This window comes from Caretta caretta, chromosome 6, assembly GCF_965140235.1.
Source record: "Caretta caretta isolate rCarCar2 chromosome 6, rCarCar1.hap1, whole genome shotgun sequence".
Taxonomy (NCBI): domain Eukaryota; kingdom Metazoa; phylum Chordata; order Testudines; family Cheloniidae; genus Caretta; species Caretta caretta.
Genome location: NC_134211.1, coordinates 36574875 through 36587971, shown reverse-complemented (window position 1 = coordinate 36587971; position 13097 = coordinate 36574875). Strand labels below are relative to the sequence as shown.

Here is a 13097-nt window from a genome sequence, read left to right as displayed (position 1 = left end):
TGTCAACAGACACCATGTAAAAATAGGGCTTACTGCTATAACCAGTTAAGTATAACGTATTTATCAGCACAGAGCTTTAAAGGCATTTATTACTAATTTCTTTTTGAAGAATATTACTTGGACTTGATGTCCTAAAATGTTCTTAAGCCTAATTTTATTCTAGATAAAGTTTTGTGTAAAGATGATGCTTTGAGATGGCTAGAGTTACATTTGTCATACACCTCTGAACTACAGACTTAATTGTATGACTGTGCTTACCAAGAATGGAGGAGTTGTCGGAATATGGATAGCCAGAATTATCCTGGATCTGCCCAGATAGTAAACCAGCAGCGGGAATGTCTGGAGTTCCACCATTCAAAATCTAGAAACAAATGAAAAATGTAAACTTCTAGTGTCCTATGGTACTCACGCTGCTCTCAGCCTTAACCTATGTAGCACATCTGAAAAAGGAGGACCTACAGCAAGTCTTAGGATCCAAACATATGAACTTAAACTGCGTTCTAGTGAAACTTCACAGCAGGATACTTTAATATTGATGTGGTGAAGATTGGGGGAGATATGCGAGACAATCTACCTGCAAACCAACTTTGTTAAAGTTAAACGCCACCTACAACATGAAATTATCTTAAAATGCTTCATGCTTACTATTGTATCAATAATTTTAAGCCTCAGTGGGGAATAGGCAAAGTTTATTTGCCCAGTGAAAGTGCACATTGCTTTGACACTTCTCAACCACTAGAAAGTAAGGGAATTGCTATAAAAGGTACTGTAACCAATGATCTTTACATGCAGGGCTTTCTTCAGAAACACCTGCTTTTTATACACAACAACATTGCTTAATTTTTTATTTATTTATTTATTGGCAACACTGGGTTCTTGCTGTGGAATTTCTAAGTTCCACCACTTGTCGATTTCAAATAGAGCGATCTATAAAATGCATTTGAACCTTCACCTCACCCTGCAAGGTCAACGCTGTGAGGTTGTAATGATTTTGTCTAACTCCTGATGCCTAGAAAGTGAGTATTTATTTGTAATCTGGGTAGTGCCTACGTGCTGTGCAAACATACAGGCTACAGTCCCAACCCTGAAGAGCACACAATCTCTAGTGTAACCCTCTTGATACAGAGTGCCACGGGTTGCTCAGCTTGTTCTGGCTAGTAACATTCCAGTGGTGAGTATCTGCGCTGCAAAGACCCCACCGGATGCTCTAAGTAGAGATGGAGGGTTTTTTTGCCCCACACCCTAATATAATGGGTAATCAGGAAGCAAAAACAAATTTATGATTCTAGTTGAAACTACTCGGCTGTGCTTATATTAGAGGTCATTTAGTTCTGAGCTTGCTCTAAGGAATATATCCACAAGAATAATTAAGCAAAATATAGCCTGATGCTCCACTGCCCTGCAACTTGTCCAGTTATTTCCATCTGTAAAGTGAGTGGAAAGAGGATGGAAATGACTAATTGAATTGGTAGCATTTTTACTCCCATTTTGCTTCCTTCCTCTGGGTGTGGTGATTTATACTAGTGCAGAGAGTCAGGCCCTTTGACTAACGGCTTCTTGAGATGGGAAAGATTTAGGTATTACCATGGTATAGTTACACTGGTTTAACCCCTCCCCCAAATCTGGACACTTGGTCTGGTATAAAGCAGCAGTTTTCAGTTTTTCTTAAACCTGTTTCCAAGTGACATAAGCTAAACAAACCAAACCAAAAAGCACTCTTCTCTGAGATTGTCCCCCCACGTGGGGATTTTGCTGGTGTAACTGCAGCTGTTCAAATTCACGCCTCAGGTAATATCAAAAACCATTCTTGTGTAGCTAAGACTTCCGTTTTTTAGCCTTATATTCATGTCTAGTTTCTCCATAAGTAAATCTCTTTAATGGCATTTTCAGTGGTGATCTCTTCAATGATACACTAGCTGAAACTGCTTGCAAAGCAGCCCTACTTCCTTCATTGTATGGACCCCCCTGCTCTCTTTCTAGAACCAAAATGGAGTGCTTTCCCTCCAGGGGGGCACTGGTGCGGCGCCTTGACTTTCTGGCCAAAGCTGCACATGGAGTTGGTAGTTTCTTTATAGCAGCGTAGGTTACGAGAAGAGACTACTCCCTTAGGGAGCGCTCCGCAAGCTGAATGTAGTGTACAAAAATCCTGACACGCGAGCAGCAAGTATAACAGCAATGCTACACTTCACCCCTGGCTCCTGGGGCAAGAGAAACAGCGTCAGGATACAATCACAGTTAAGTTTTGTTACGTCATAGAGGTAGAGGTTGTAGTAACATTTTACTTTAGTTGGGAGAGGGGGGTGAGTTCTCCTCCCACGGTACTCTTGGGGTTTTTTATGCTTTCTGTATTTTCTCCAAGGGAATTTGAATTCCATGATGCGCTCTACCTGTGAATGTGCCTCAAGCAATGTGCATACTACGGTTTACGTTGGTATAAATTATGTTGCTGGGGGGTGTGAATAAGCCACCCCTCCAAGCAATGTAAGTTACCCTGACCTAAGTGCAGGTTTGGACAATGCTATGGCCGTGGGAGAAGCTCTCCTGCCGGCATCGCTACCGCTCTTCGCAAAGGCTCCTGTTGGCTTAGATCTTCTGCCCTAGCAGCACTTCAGCGGCAAGCTGTGTAGTGTATCCATAGCCTTAGTCTGATGGGATTTCTATGCTGCTGATGCTACTGCAAGGGTATTTATGATACTAACTTCTTTAAACAAAGAAAGAGTGAACTATAGGGCTGCTGTCACTCACTGATTTGTCTTAAGTGACTTTATTCTCTTTCATAAGCATTTATTAAAAATGGAGCAAATAACTTCTGTTCTCGGTCATCTAGACCAGAGGTGAGCAAACTACAGCCTGCAGGACAGTCCTGCCCAGCCCCTCCCCCATAGCCATGCTGGCTGTATGCTCATGCAGGGCAGTGTGGCAGCCAGACATGCTGCTCTGAGCAGCATGATAGGGGGGCTGGGGCTGGCTAAGGGGCACGGGGGTTCCAGGGGGCAGTTGGAACAGAGGGTGGGGGTGGGGAGTCAGGAGACGGGGAACAGGGGGTAGTGGGATAGGGCAGAGGTTTGGAGGGGGTGGGGTCCCAGGGGCTGTTGGGGCAGGCACTGGCAGGGGGGGGAAGGAGGGGTTATATGGGTTGAGGGTTTTGAGGGGGGCAGATAGGGGCCAGGCTGTTTGGGGAGGCACAGCCTTCCCTACCCAGCACTCCATACAGTTTTGCACCCCAATGTGGCCCTTGGGCCAAAAAGTTTGCCCACCCCTGATCTAGACCCATGAAACTCCTAACATGAGCTATACATTCAGAATTTGAAGTATCAAAATGTTGTGTTCTCTGAGTCACTGTGGTTTGTATTAGAGATACTTCATTGCCAACCTTTTGAAAAGTAATATGAAATCAGCTGTACTACAATTTACTATTTTCACTACTTTGAATGCCTGGCTTGCAAACTTTTGTGCCTACTGATTTAACCACAGTATGATTGTTGTTGTTTTACAGCTACATTTTCCTTTTGTACACTGGCTTAGATGTGTGAACTGCTATAGTTAGTACACTGCTGCCATTCTGGCTACAGGGGAAATAAATTAAACAAGTAATCGCTAAAATTAAATGTAGGGCACTACCTCTGGATTGATTCTTGGCAAGAATATTTTCACACTGAAATGTCTGGGTTAATACACTAGCTTTTACCTGAGGAGATGAAAATTCACCGCCTGACTAAGGTCATACTTCATCTCTTGTCTCTACCCAACCTTATTATAAAACCACCATACAGATCAGCATGATTGGCTTTCAATGTTTAAGAGTACAGGACTGGCACAGCAAGGCTCATGTCCATTAGTTTACATGTGACTCATCTCATTTTCATGAATCCTACAGTTACCACAAACCTAGCAAAAAATAAATCAGACTTGTTTGGTAGAAAGCTGGGGGTCATCATGCCCACTCATCTTTGCAGCCTAAGGGATGGATCATCCATAGTAAGTGTATTTGTTGGGATGCAAAATCTAGATGAATCCTAGGTTCCAGGTGATGATGGCTTGTAACTGCTACATGTTACCTGAGGGGATACTATCCAAACACTGAAGCACTTTGAGTTGTTTTAGTGCCTGAGTGTATGATTATGCAATTAAATCTTTTTAATAAAGAAAAAGTCTGGTTACCTAAAGTAAAAGCAGCAATGTTAAAGGATATACATGTAGCCTAATGAAAGAATATAGCTAAATAGTAGTTCCAAAGAAACACCAAGGTTACATGTAAACTTCTCAGTCTGCTTTATTATGTATTTGAAATAGTAGTATCTAGGGGCCCTATTTATGGATCAGGGCCTCCACTGTGGGAGATGTGTTTCTATACACATATTTGCTATGCTACTTTAAGGGAGATTCAAAATTGATCATGCTATAAGACTGCAATTTCTTCCATTAACAATTTAAATCATACTTCATACCTGAGGGATATTTCATACATTTATAAACACAGTAGCACTGAAATATTGTGACAGAGGTTGGTTGCAAATTAAATATATTCCCCTAATGGTAAAGGGAATTCTCTTTGACCATTTAACTACTGTTCTAGTCAGTCTCTCTGGCAACAACTTCTGTTGTCTCAAGGCTTGAATTTGAAAATCCATACTTGTACAAATACTTCTGTTGACTTAAATGGGACAATGCCTGTGAGCAATGGGCTCCAGGCTCCAGACTCTACCCATCTAGATATTGTGTATTCACTTAAAGCATGTCAGTTTGTGCAACAAACAGTGTATGAAGTTATGTTCTTGTCTTTTCCATTACAAGGATACTAAAGTGATTAACTAGCTTGCTGGAAAGGAAAAACAATGTAAGGTGCACAGCACCAGGGCTAAAGGTCACAAGACAATGAAAGTAGTTACAATCAATGTTAGACTTCCAGTTAATTATATGTTCTCTACTACAGCAATAGGACAGTAATCAGTACTGTTATGAATCTTTTTCATCTTTAACCTAATAAGCCTATGGTCCTAATAATGGGGGCTGGTGACATCACAAATGAGAAAGCATTGGTTTACTATGGTCACTACAGACCTTCCACCTGTAATTATAACCTGATACTACACACTGCACATATAAAGGTAATTAACTTGTATTTCTAAAATCTCTGTATACACTGGATTCAGTTTATTAGCAACTTTTGTTCCTAGCAAAAAGTTGCCATGGTCTGGAAGTTGCCAATAAGCAGAAGACAGGTTTGTAGGGCTGCAACCAGGGTGGGACATGTTTTCCTGGCTGCAAACCTGCCTGCAGGCACAGCAGTAGTGTGTGTGTGTGGGGGGGTTGGGTTGCAGCCCAGATACTGGAGCTTTCCACAGGCAGCAGGTGTGCTGGGGCTTCAGGGGTTGCCTGCACTGTAATTCTCCCTGTACCCTACAAGCTGTGCCCAGCCTCAGCTTGTCCCAACACCACCTTCTTTAGCTGCAGCCCCCCTGTGCCAGGGCAGAGCACAGCCTGGAGAGCACAGGGAGAGGGACTGTATAGCTCCCCAGCACACTTGCTCCCTGTGGAAAGCCCCAGCAAGTGGGCTTTAGCTTCCTCTCCACTGCTGCTCTGTCCAAAGCCCCATCCCAGCCTGAAGTGCCAGGACTCCAGAAAGGGCTCCCCCTTTGTGCGGGTGGCAAGTCTCCAGCCACAGGCAGGTTTGCATGGCTGCACCCAGGAAGGGAAGCACTGGAACATGCCAAGCGCTTACTTCCCTGGTCGCAGCCCCACAACCCTGCCTGCAGCCAAGGCCCTTCTTCCCAAAGTTCTCCATAGGCATCATGCTATTGCCAATATCCAAATCTCATTAACATGAAAGTCAATGGGATGGGTCTGGGTCCTGCCAAATGCTGCTAATAAGCAGAAGCTGTTAATAACAGGATTGCTATTAAGACGAATCTACTGTATTTAGGAAACTTATTTGAAATGATATCTCTAGCTTGATAAAAATGCATCTGGGGCTGTGAGAACTGGCACACTATGTGTTCCCCAGTAGGTGGTGCAAGACTATTTTCTTTGAAAGTTGACAATTCTTCAGCAAGAAAGATCTTGTGTTTATTTTCAGAAAGGGTAGAAAACATTATCCCTCGACCCATATTTTCAAAACTGAATGTCCAAATTTAAATAGCTGACCGAATTTTAAAAGTTTACCTACCACCTGCAGCTCTCAATGAAGTAAAAGGAAATGCAGGTGTTCAGCACATCTGAAAATCAGACCACTTCTTTAGTAGCCTTACTTTCAGCATCCATATTTGAATATTTGTTGGTCTGGGCGTATATTTTATCATATTGAGACAACGTTTAAAGTGACCAGTTTTGTAATAATCTGGAGGTCTGGTTAGTAGTTTGTTCTGCTGTAAGCTTCAGACAAAGTTGCTGTACATAACAGAGTTCTACATGAGAAAGCAAATTAAAGGAATAGATAAAAACACTATTTACATAATGAGGAGAGCCAAACCAAATGTGAAGGTGATATCCACTATTGCTTAGCCTGTCTCTTTTGCTTACCTCCAGCAACAACATGTAATCAGGGCATTGTCTTGCTGTTTTCTGAGTCATTCCTTTGAATTGATACAAAGTTTGCAGTCTTGCATGCAATGTACATTGCTTAGTTCATTCAATACTTTGTTAAAAAAATTTTAGAAGGGTATTAGCGTATTTAGTATTCAGCATGTTTCCTAGATAGGGTTTGTTTTTCCTATGTATGTGATTTTATTTTCTGGGGATATTTAGCATAACAAGGTTTTCTACCATATTGGTTTTTAATTAGCATTTTCACATTGACTCTTGTTGATATAGGCTTTTTTGTTAAGTTTTCCAAATATGCCTTGTATCATAAGCATTAGGTACTTATCAATATTCTTGCATAATCTCATAATCCAAATTTATTCTAGCACACTGACACACCAATGCACATGGAAGAATCTGGATATCAAATTACTCTATTATATTATAAATATGTAAACCCGGTGGTAAAGAGGCAGAATCAGTTTTGGGACATAGCATATAGCTCTCGAAGGAATTAACACTGCATTATCAAGCAGGACTGAATTAAAAATTCTTGGGGCCCTGGGCACTTGAGTTCTTCTCCTCTTCCCAATAGGATTAAAAGACATCATTTGAAGGATTAACAGAATAAGGGAACACTGCACGCAAGAATCGGTCTTAGATTGTAAGCTCCTTGGGGCAGGGACCATCTTTTTGTTCTGTATTTGTATGGCACATAACAAAACGGTGCCCTAATCAATGACTGGCTCCTACGTACTACAGAAATACAAATAATTAATAATTTCTTTCCTTCCTGCAGCTACATCAGTTCTGGATAATAACTTACTTCCTTACTTTTTCCCCAGTAGCTGTTCTGGGAGGTGGAAGTTAACGGTGGCTTGCAGCTCTATAATCTCTGATTAAACGTCAAGTGGTTTCACCAACAGCATTTCCCACAGCTCCTTGCTATAGAGAAGGCCCAAGGTACTCAGCAGCAAAATGAGCCTAAATTCTGCAGCAGTTCTATTTCAATATGGAGGTTTTTCATTAATTATGAAAGTATCAGCACAGCAGTTTCACTGTTGATATTAAATTAAGTTCACAATATTTGTAGTTTTCAGTATGTCACGTTTTTGTACTGACAATGTATAATTGCACCAGAATAGTCTGTGGGAAAACTGAATATGGAACTGTTCGGGTTTTGTCACCTGAGCAGGTATGTTAAGCATTTTGAGATGGTGCAATAAGCACATCTGTTGGATGTATCATCTAAAATGATAAATGGTGTTGACACTCTTAGACTTTCTGCAGAATTTAAGGCTTGTCTACACTTGAAGCACAGCAGCTGTACTGGTTCAGCATAGACCCTACTGATGCTGACAGGAGGGGTTCTCCTGTCAGTATAGGTAATCCACCTCCACAAGAGGCAGTAGCTAGGTTGTTGGAAGAATTCTTCCATTGACCTAACGCTGTCTACATTGCGGGTTATGTCAGTTTAACTACATCACTCAGGGGTGTGGATTTTACACCCCTGCACAATGTAGCTGGCTTGCTCTAACTTTTTTGTGTAGGTCAGGCCTTAAGAAAATCCTATTGCAGTTTACTTCCTGTTCACATTTTCAAAGTTAGTTTTGGAACTAGAAGGGTTAGAAATAATGCCACTATATAAATCCATGGTACGCCCACACTTTGAATGCTACGTGCAGTTCTGGTCACCCCATCTCAAAAATATATATATTAGAACTGAAAAAAGTACAGAGGAGTGCAACAAAAATGATAAGGGGGATGGAACAACTTCCCTGCGAGGAGAGATTAAAAAGACTGGGACTGTTTAGTTTAGAAAACAGATGCCTAAGGGGGGATATCATAGAGGTCTATAAAATTGTGAATACTGTGGAGAAAGTGAATAAGGAAGTGTTATTTACCCCTTTGCATAACACAAGAACCAGGGGTCACCCAATGAAATTAATAGGTAGCAGGTTTAACACAAATATTAGGAAGTACTTCTTCACACAACGCACAGTTAACCTTTGTAACTTGTTGTCCGGGGATGTTGAGAAGGCCAAAACTAGAACTGGTTTCAAAATATAAATAGATAAGTTCCTGGAAGATAGGTCCATCAGTGGCTATTAGCCAAGATGGTCAGGGACCCAGTCCCAAGCTGTGGGTGTTCCTAAGCCTCTGCCTGCCAGAAGCTGGAACTAAAAAACAGGATCACTCGATAAAATGCCCTGTTTCTTTTATTCCCTCTGAAGCATGTGGCACAGGCCACTGTCGGAAGACAGGATATTGGCCTAGATGAACCATTGGTCTGACCCAGTAGGGCTATTCTTATGTTCTTATGAAATAATTTTATAAAATGAAAGTTTAGATACCAGAGCACAGTTCTGCCACAAGGAGAAGAGGTATGCAAGAATTCTATGGCCATGCAGTCCAAAGGGTTCTAGAGCATTTCTACAGATATTTTCAAAGGCACAGGTGCACAGAGCCCATTGAAAAATCTAGCCCATAAGTGAGATTAAGCAAACACCGACCTGAAGCCTAAGATATTGTAAATGCATTTATAGTTCAAATAAAAAGCCCATGAAGGGAGAAATACATGAAGACATTCCATTTAAAATTTGAAATAAGAGTTTGAGACATAGTACCAAGCAGGTACTACAGTGTCTCCAATGTTTAGTAAACATGTAACTTTAGGTCCCCCTGTGACAAATCATCCCAAATTTAGCCTAATCCTCTCTTGCTGCAGCTCTGAAACAGCCACTCTCAAAGGACTTTTCCATATGCATGAGAAGAGGAGCGAGAGGAAGAAATGAATGCTCATGCAGCTCTTGGAAGACAGATGTAATGTGCTTGCTATAAGAGATGCTGCTCAGAAGCCTTTATCTATATGTACTGAACTTTCTTGGAGGGCCTGCTTTTATCTCTCCAAATCTGTCTACGCTCCACGCCAGTCCCAATATAGTACACGCTGTTCTAGACTAGGGCTGTCAAACGATTACAAAAAATTAATTGTGATTGATTGTGAAATTTAAAAAAATAGTCACGCTTAATCAGTTTTAATTGCACTGTTAATAACAAAAATGCCATTTATTTAAATATTTTTGGATGTCTTCTACATTTTCAAATATATTGATTTTCAATTACAGCACAGAATACAAAATGTACAGGGCTCACTTTATATTATTATTTTCAATTACAAATACTTGCATTTGTGTGTGTGTGTGTTGGGGGAGCGCGGTCTCTTTAAGCAGAGACCTGAATGCTTTTTCAGCCAGCAGCAGCTGCTGTCGGCAGCACTCACTCCTGAGCCAGCAGCAGATAGGCTCCCCCCTGTTCCCTGACCCCAGCTCAGCAGCCATCGGGTACATGGGCAAGGGGAGGGGAATACCCTGACATCAGCCTCCCTGCCCTGTGCAACAAACAGGAGGCAGTCTCCCAGTCCAAAGCAGCTTGGCTGAGGCAGCTCCATGGTGGGGGGAGGCTGGGGCAGCAGCGGAGCAGAGCGGCTGGAGGAGGAGCATCTGGAGGCATGCAGAGGCGCCCCCCTAAGCACGGTGCCCTGGTCGGTGGCCCCTCTTGCCCATTCCTAAGGCAGGCCCTGTCCAACAGGGAGGGGATGGGGCAGCCGACAGGGGACCGGGCTCCACTCTTCTGCCTGGAAGGTGTTTGACTGGCTCTCCCAAATCACCTGCTGTCTCTTGTTCCTGGCCACCTCCTGATTGCTGCCGCACCTGGTGCCTCCCTCCCTCCCTGCTCGGCTGCCACCAAGTCCTGTCTTCAGAGGTATGCGATTAACTCGTTAAAAAAATAACGTGTTAATTTGTTTTGAGTTAATTGCATGCGTTAACTGCAATTAATTGACAGCCCTATTCTAGACTAATGCACCGTGCTCACAGTAGGACTTCTAATTTTAGGGCTAAGCTGATATGTATCATAGCAACATAGGGGTCATTGAACAAACGAACCAACCAACTTTCTTCATTTCTGATCAACCCTAAACTAAAATGCTTTGGTTTTTCTCATGAAACAAACAAAAGCAGGCATTGGGTTAAACAAAACATTTCATTTTGATTTTGGGCATTTTAAACCACTTTTTGTTGTGTAAAAAAAGGAAATTTGGAAATGCTATTCCCAAAACCACAAAAGGAGACTGTGCCCCAATACGCCATAGCCCTGTGGTTAGAGCACTCACCTGGGATGTGGGAGACCCAGATTCAAGTCTCCACTTTGCCTAACTTGGAATAGAGTTTTGAACTTGAGTCTCCCACATAGTAGGTAAATGTCCAAACCAATATGGGGTATTCTGGGATGGGTCTCTCTCAGTCTTTCCTGTTGAAGCTGTTTCATTATGTATAAAGACTCAAAACCTTAAGTATGATAGGTTCTGCTACCCCAGACTTGGCAGCCAAGGGATCAGATAGCCAGATTTATGAAACGTGACAAAGAATTCAATTACTACCACTGATTCACATTTTAAAAACTTTTATTCTCACCTTTTTGCCTCCTGGAGAAGATGTATCAGGGGGTGGTGTGCTGGTAATGTTCAATGGACTGGAACCACAGCTGGAAGGTGATGACCCTCTTATCCTTTCAAACCAATGTCATTAAAATTAGAAAGAGGCAATGCAAAATGATGCAATTAATGTACTATTCATCTTGAGAACAATGAATCATGTTGGTGGATACTGAATGTTTACTGCCAGCAACAGACTAACGGGCAAGTGAATCTCCAAATGCCAAGACCTTTGATATCTCAAAACTACCCACAAAAATGCAGTTTGGGGTGATGCATTTACTGTGTTAGCATCAGGATTATGCTTTGTGATAACTTTTTTTCTGTTGGTATGAGGTCTGTAGTGCTAGTCTGTCCATTAATTTAACACTGCTGCCACTATTACCCTCAACGACATAGATAGCTGAATCAATTACCTTAATTTGGCATATTCCAATTTGCTCAGATTATAAACTTCAGCTCTCCCCTATACCATTTTCTTGCCTAGCCTCTGTAGGAAACATTTTTAAGCAATACACAAAGTCAGATCCTCAGCTGATGTAAATTTGCATACAGTATTTATATAAGCTGAAGAAAGGTCTGGCCTACAATGTCCAAACAATAAAATTGCTCTAAGGGAGACTCAAAAGAGAGCCACACTTATGTACAATTTCTATATGCTTTGAGATGTTAATAGTACGAACTTCTTCCTTATATTTTCCTTCCTATTTTTTTTTCAATAAGCTATCATGACATAGCTATGCTGGGCATTTGCTTTTATCCCTATGGTGTAGTGCGCATGCAGTAAAAGAGACATTTCAACGCCACACTATTTTTACTTAGCTCAGGATTTCCCCAACCTGGTATACTAGCATTGAATGTTTTCCACATTAGCGGAAATGCTAGGGAGTTGTAGACTTGCTGGCTGTACAATTAGAGAAAATAGAGTGGGGTAGTTCCCATGTGGTAATTTGTAAAAAGGATCCTCTTAGCATCAAAAATGCCAAACTTTTTTTTTTTAAGTGGGAAACTCATTTGCCATGGCAGAGTTTCAGTGGGAAGGTTGTGAACAGAAGGCAGTACAGGAAAATAGAAACAGCTGGTGAAAGAGCACTGGAACTAAACCAGGGCTCTCTCCAATTGAAAGGAAAACAAGAGTGGTGGAGTGTATACAATCCAAAGTACTTTGTTTCTGTTAGTAAGATGAATAATAGTACAAAATGCTATTTAAAATGAGCTTCAGTAGACTTTTTTACAGCTATTAAAACTCTTTGCTCAGCCTCGGATTTGGCTATTTTAATTTTAAAAGGGGGGGGGGCCCACAAAAGCAACTATGTAAAAATGTTATTTTCCTATACAACAAATCTGCTCATTTTGTGTGTCACTGAAGGGATAAAAATATGTCACTAGTTTTTACTCCTCTTGTGCCTTCAGCATCAACACAGGCTATGGAAGAAGGATCTAGAATTTTTTCTGGCTTGTGCATCATCAGGATTATTAACTAAACTAAAGCTGCAGAATCATTATTGGATGTGTGAGATTTTCCTGTTTTTTTCCCACTGGAGGATTCAGGTAGCAAGGAACCTCCTGTGCCAGAGAGCTCATTGTAGCAGGTCCTATGACAACCACCATCCCAACTGCTAGTGAAGTGGAATTTAGCTGGGTGCAGGGAACATGATAGGGGCCTCCTTTATGGCAGCTGGGGACCAGCCATATAATCAGCCCCTTATTTAAGACTGCTGACAGGCATGTAGTGTAAATTAGACCAGCCTTCATGTTTGGGGCTTGACTGGTGGAAAGATGGCCTCCTGAATTGGGGGCGTCTGCAAAGCCTGCTTTAATCTCTTCTGCACCCCACTCATCCCCATTCTGAGTCAGCAAACTTTACTTTCAGACCCCAAGATGAGTTTACAGGTCTTAAAACACATTCAACTGAGCAAATTTGGGCTGGAGTCAGATACACACAAACATGGCATCCTCCTATGCCAATTTTACGGCGTCCCTTCACATAACATAACACTTCAAACTGGTCTTAGTCTAATTTTCACACTTCAGAAATGAATGTCAGAGAGCAAAATAATAGATTATTCCTGAAGTGCAAGAC

General features: G+C 41.7%; 1 protein-coding gene across 7 annotated transcripts in view; it reads right to left on the bottom strand.

Moving 5' to 3' along the window:
* BMAL1 (basic helix-loop-helix ARNT like 1) overlaps positions 1–13097 on the bottom strand; it is an 84310-nt gene that overhangs the window by 1385 nt on the left and 69828 nt on the right. For all 7 annotated transcript variants that reach the window (XM_048853944.2, XM_048853941.2, XM_075129429.1 and 4 more), the window contains 2 exons: positions 10995–11088; positions 259–361 (listed from right to left, as the gene is read on the bottom strand). In XM_048853944.2, the coding sequence (XP_048709901.1) occupies positions 259–361; positions 10995–11088 (197 nt within the window). The remainder of the gene's footprint in view (positions 1–258; positions 362–10994; positions 11089–13097) is intronic.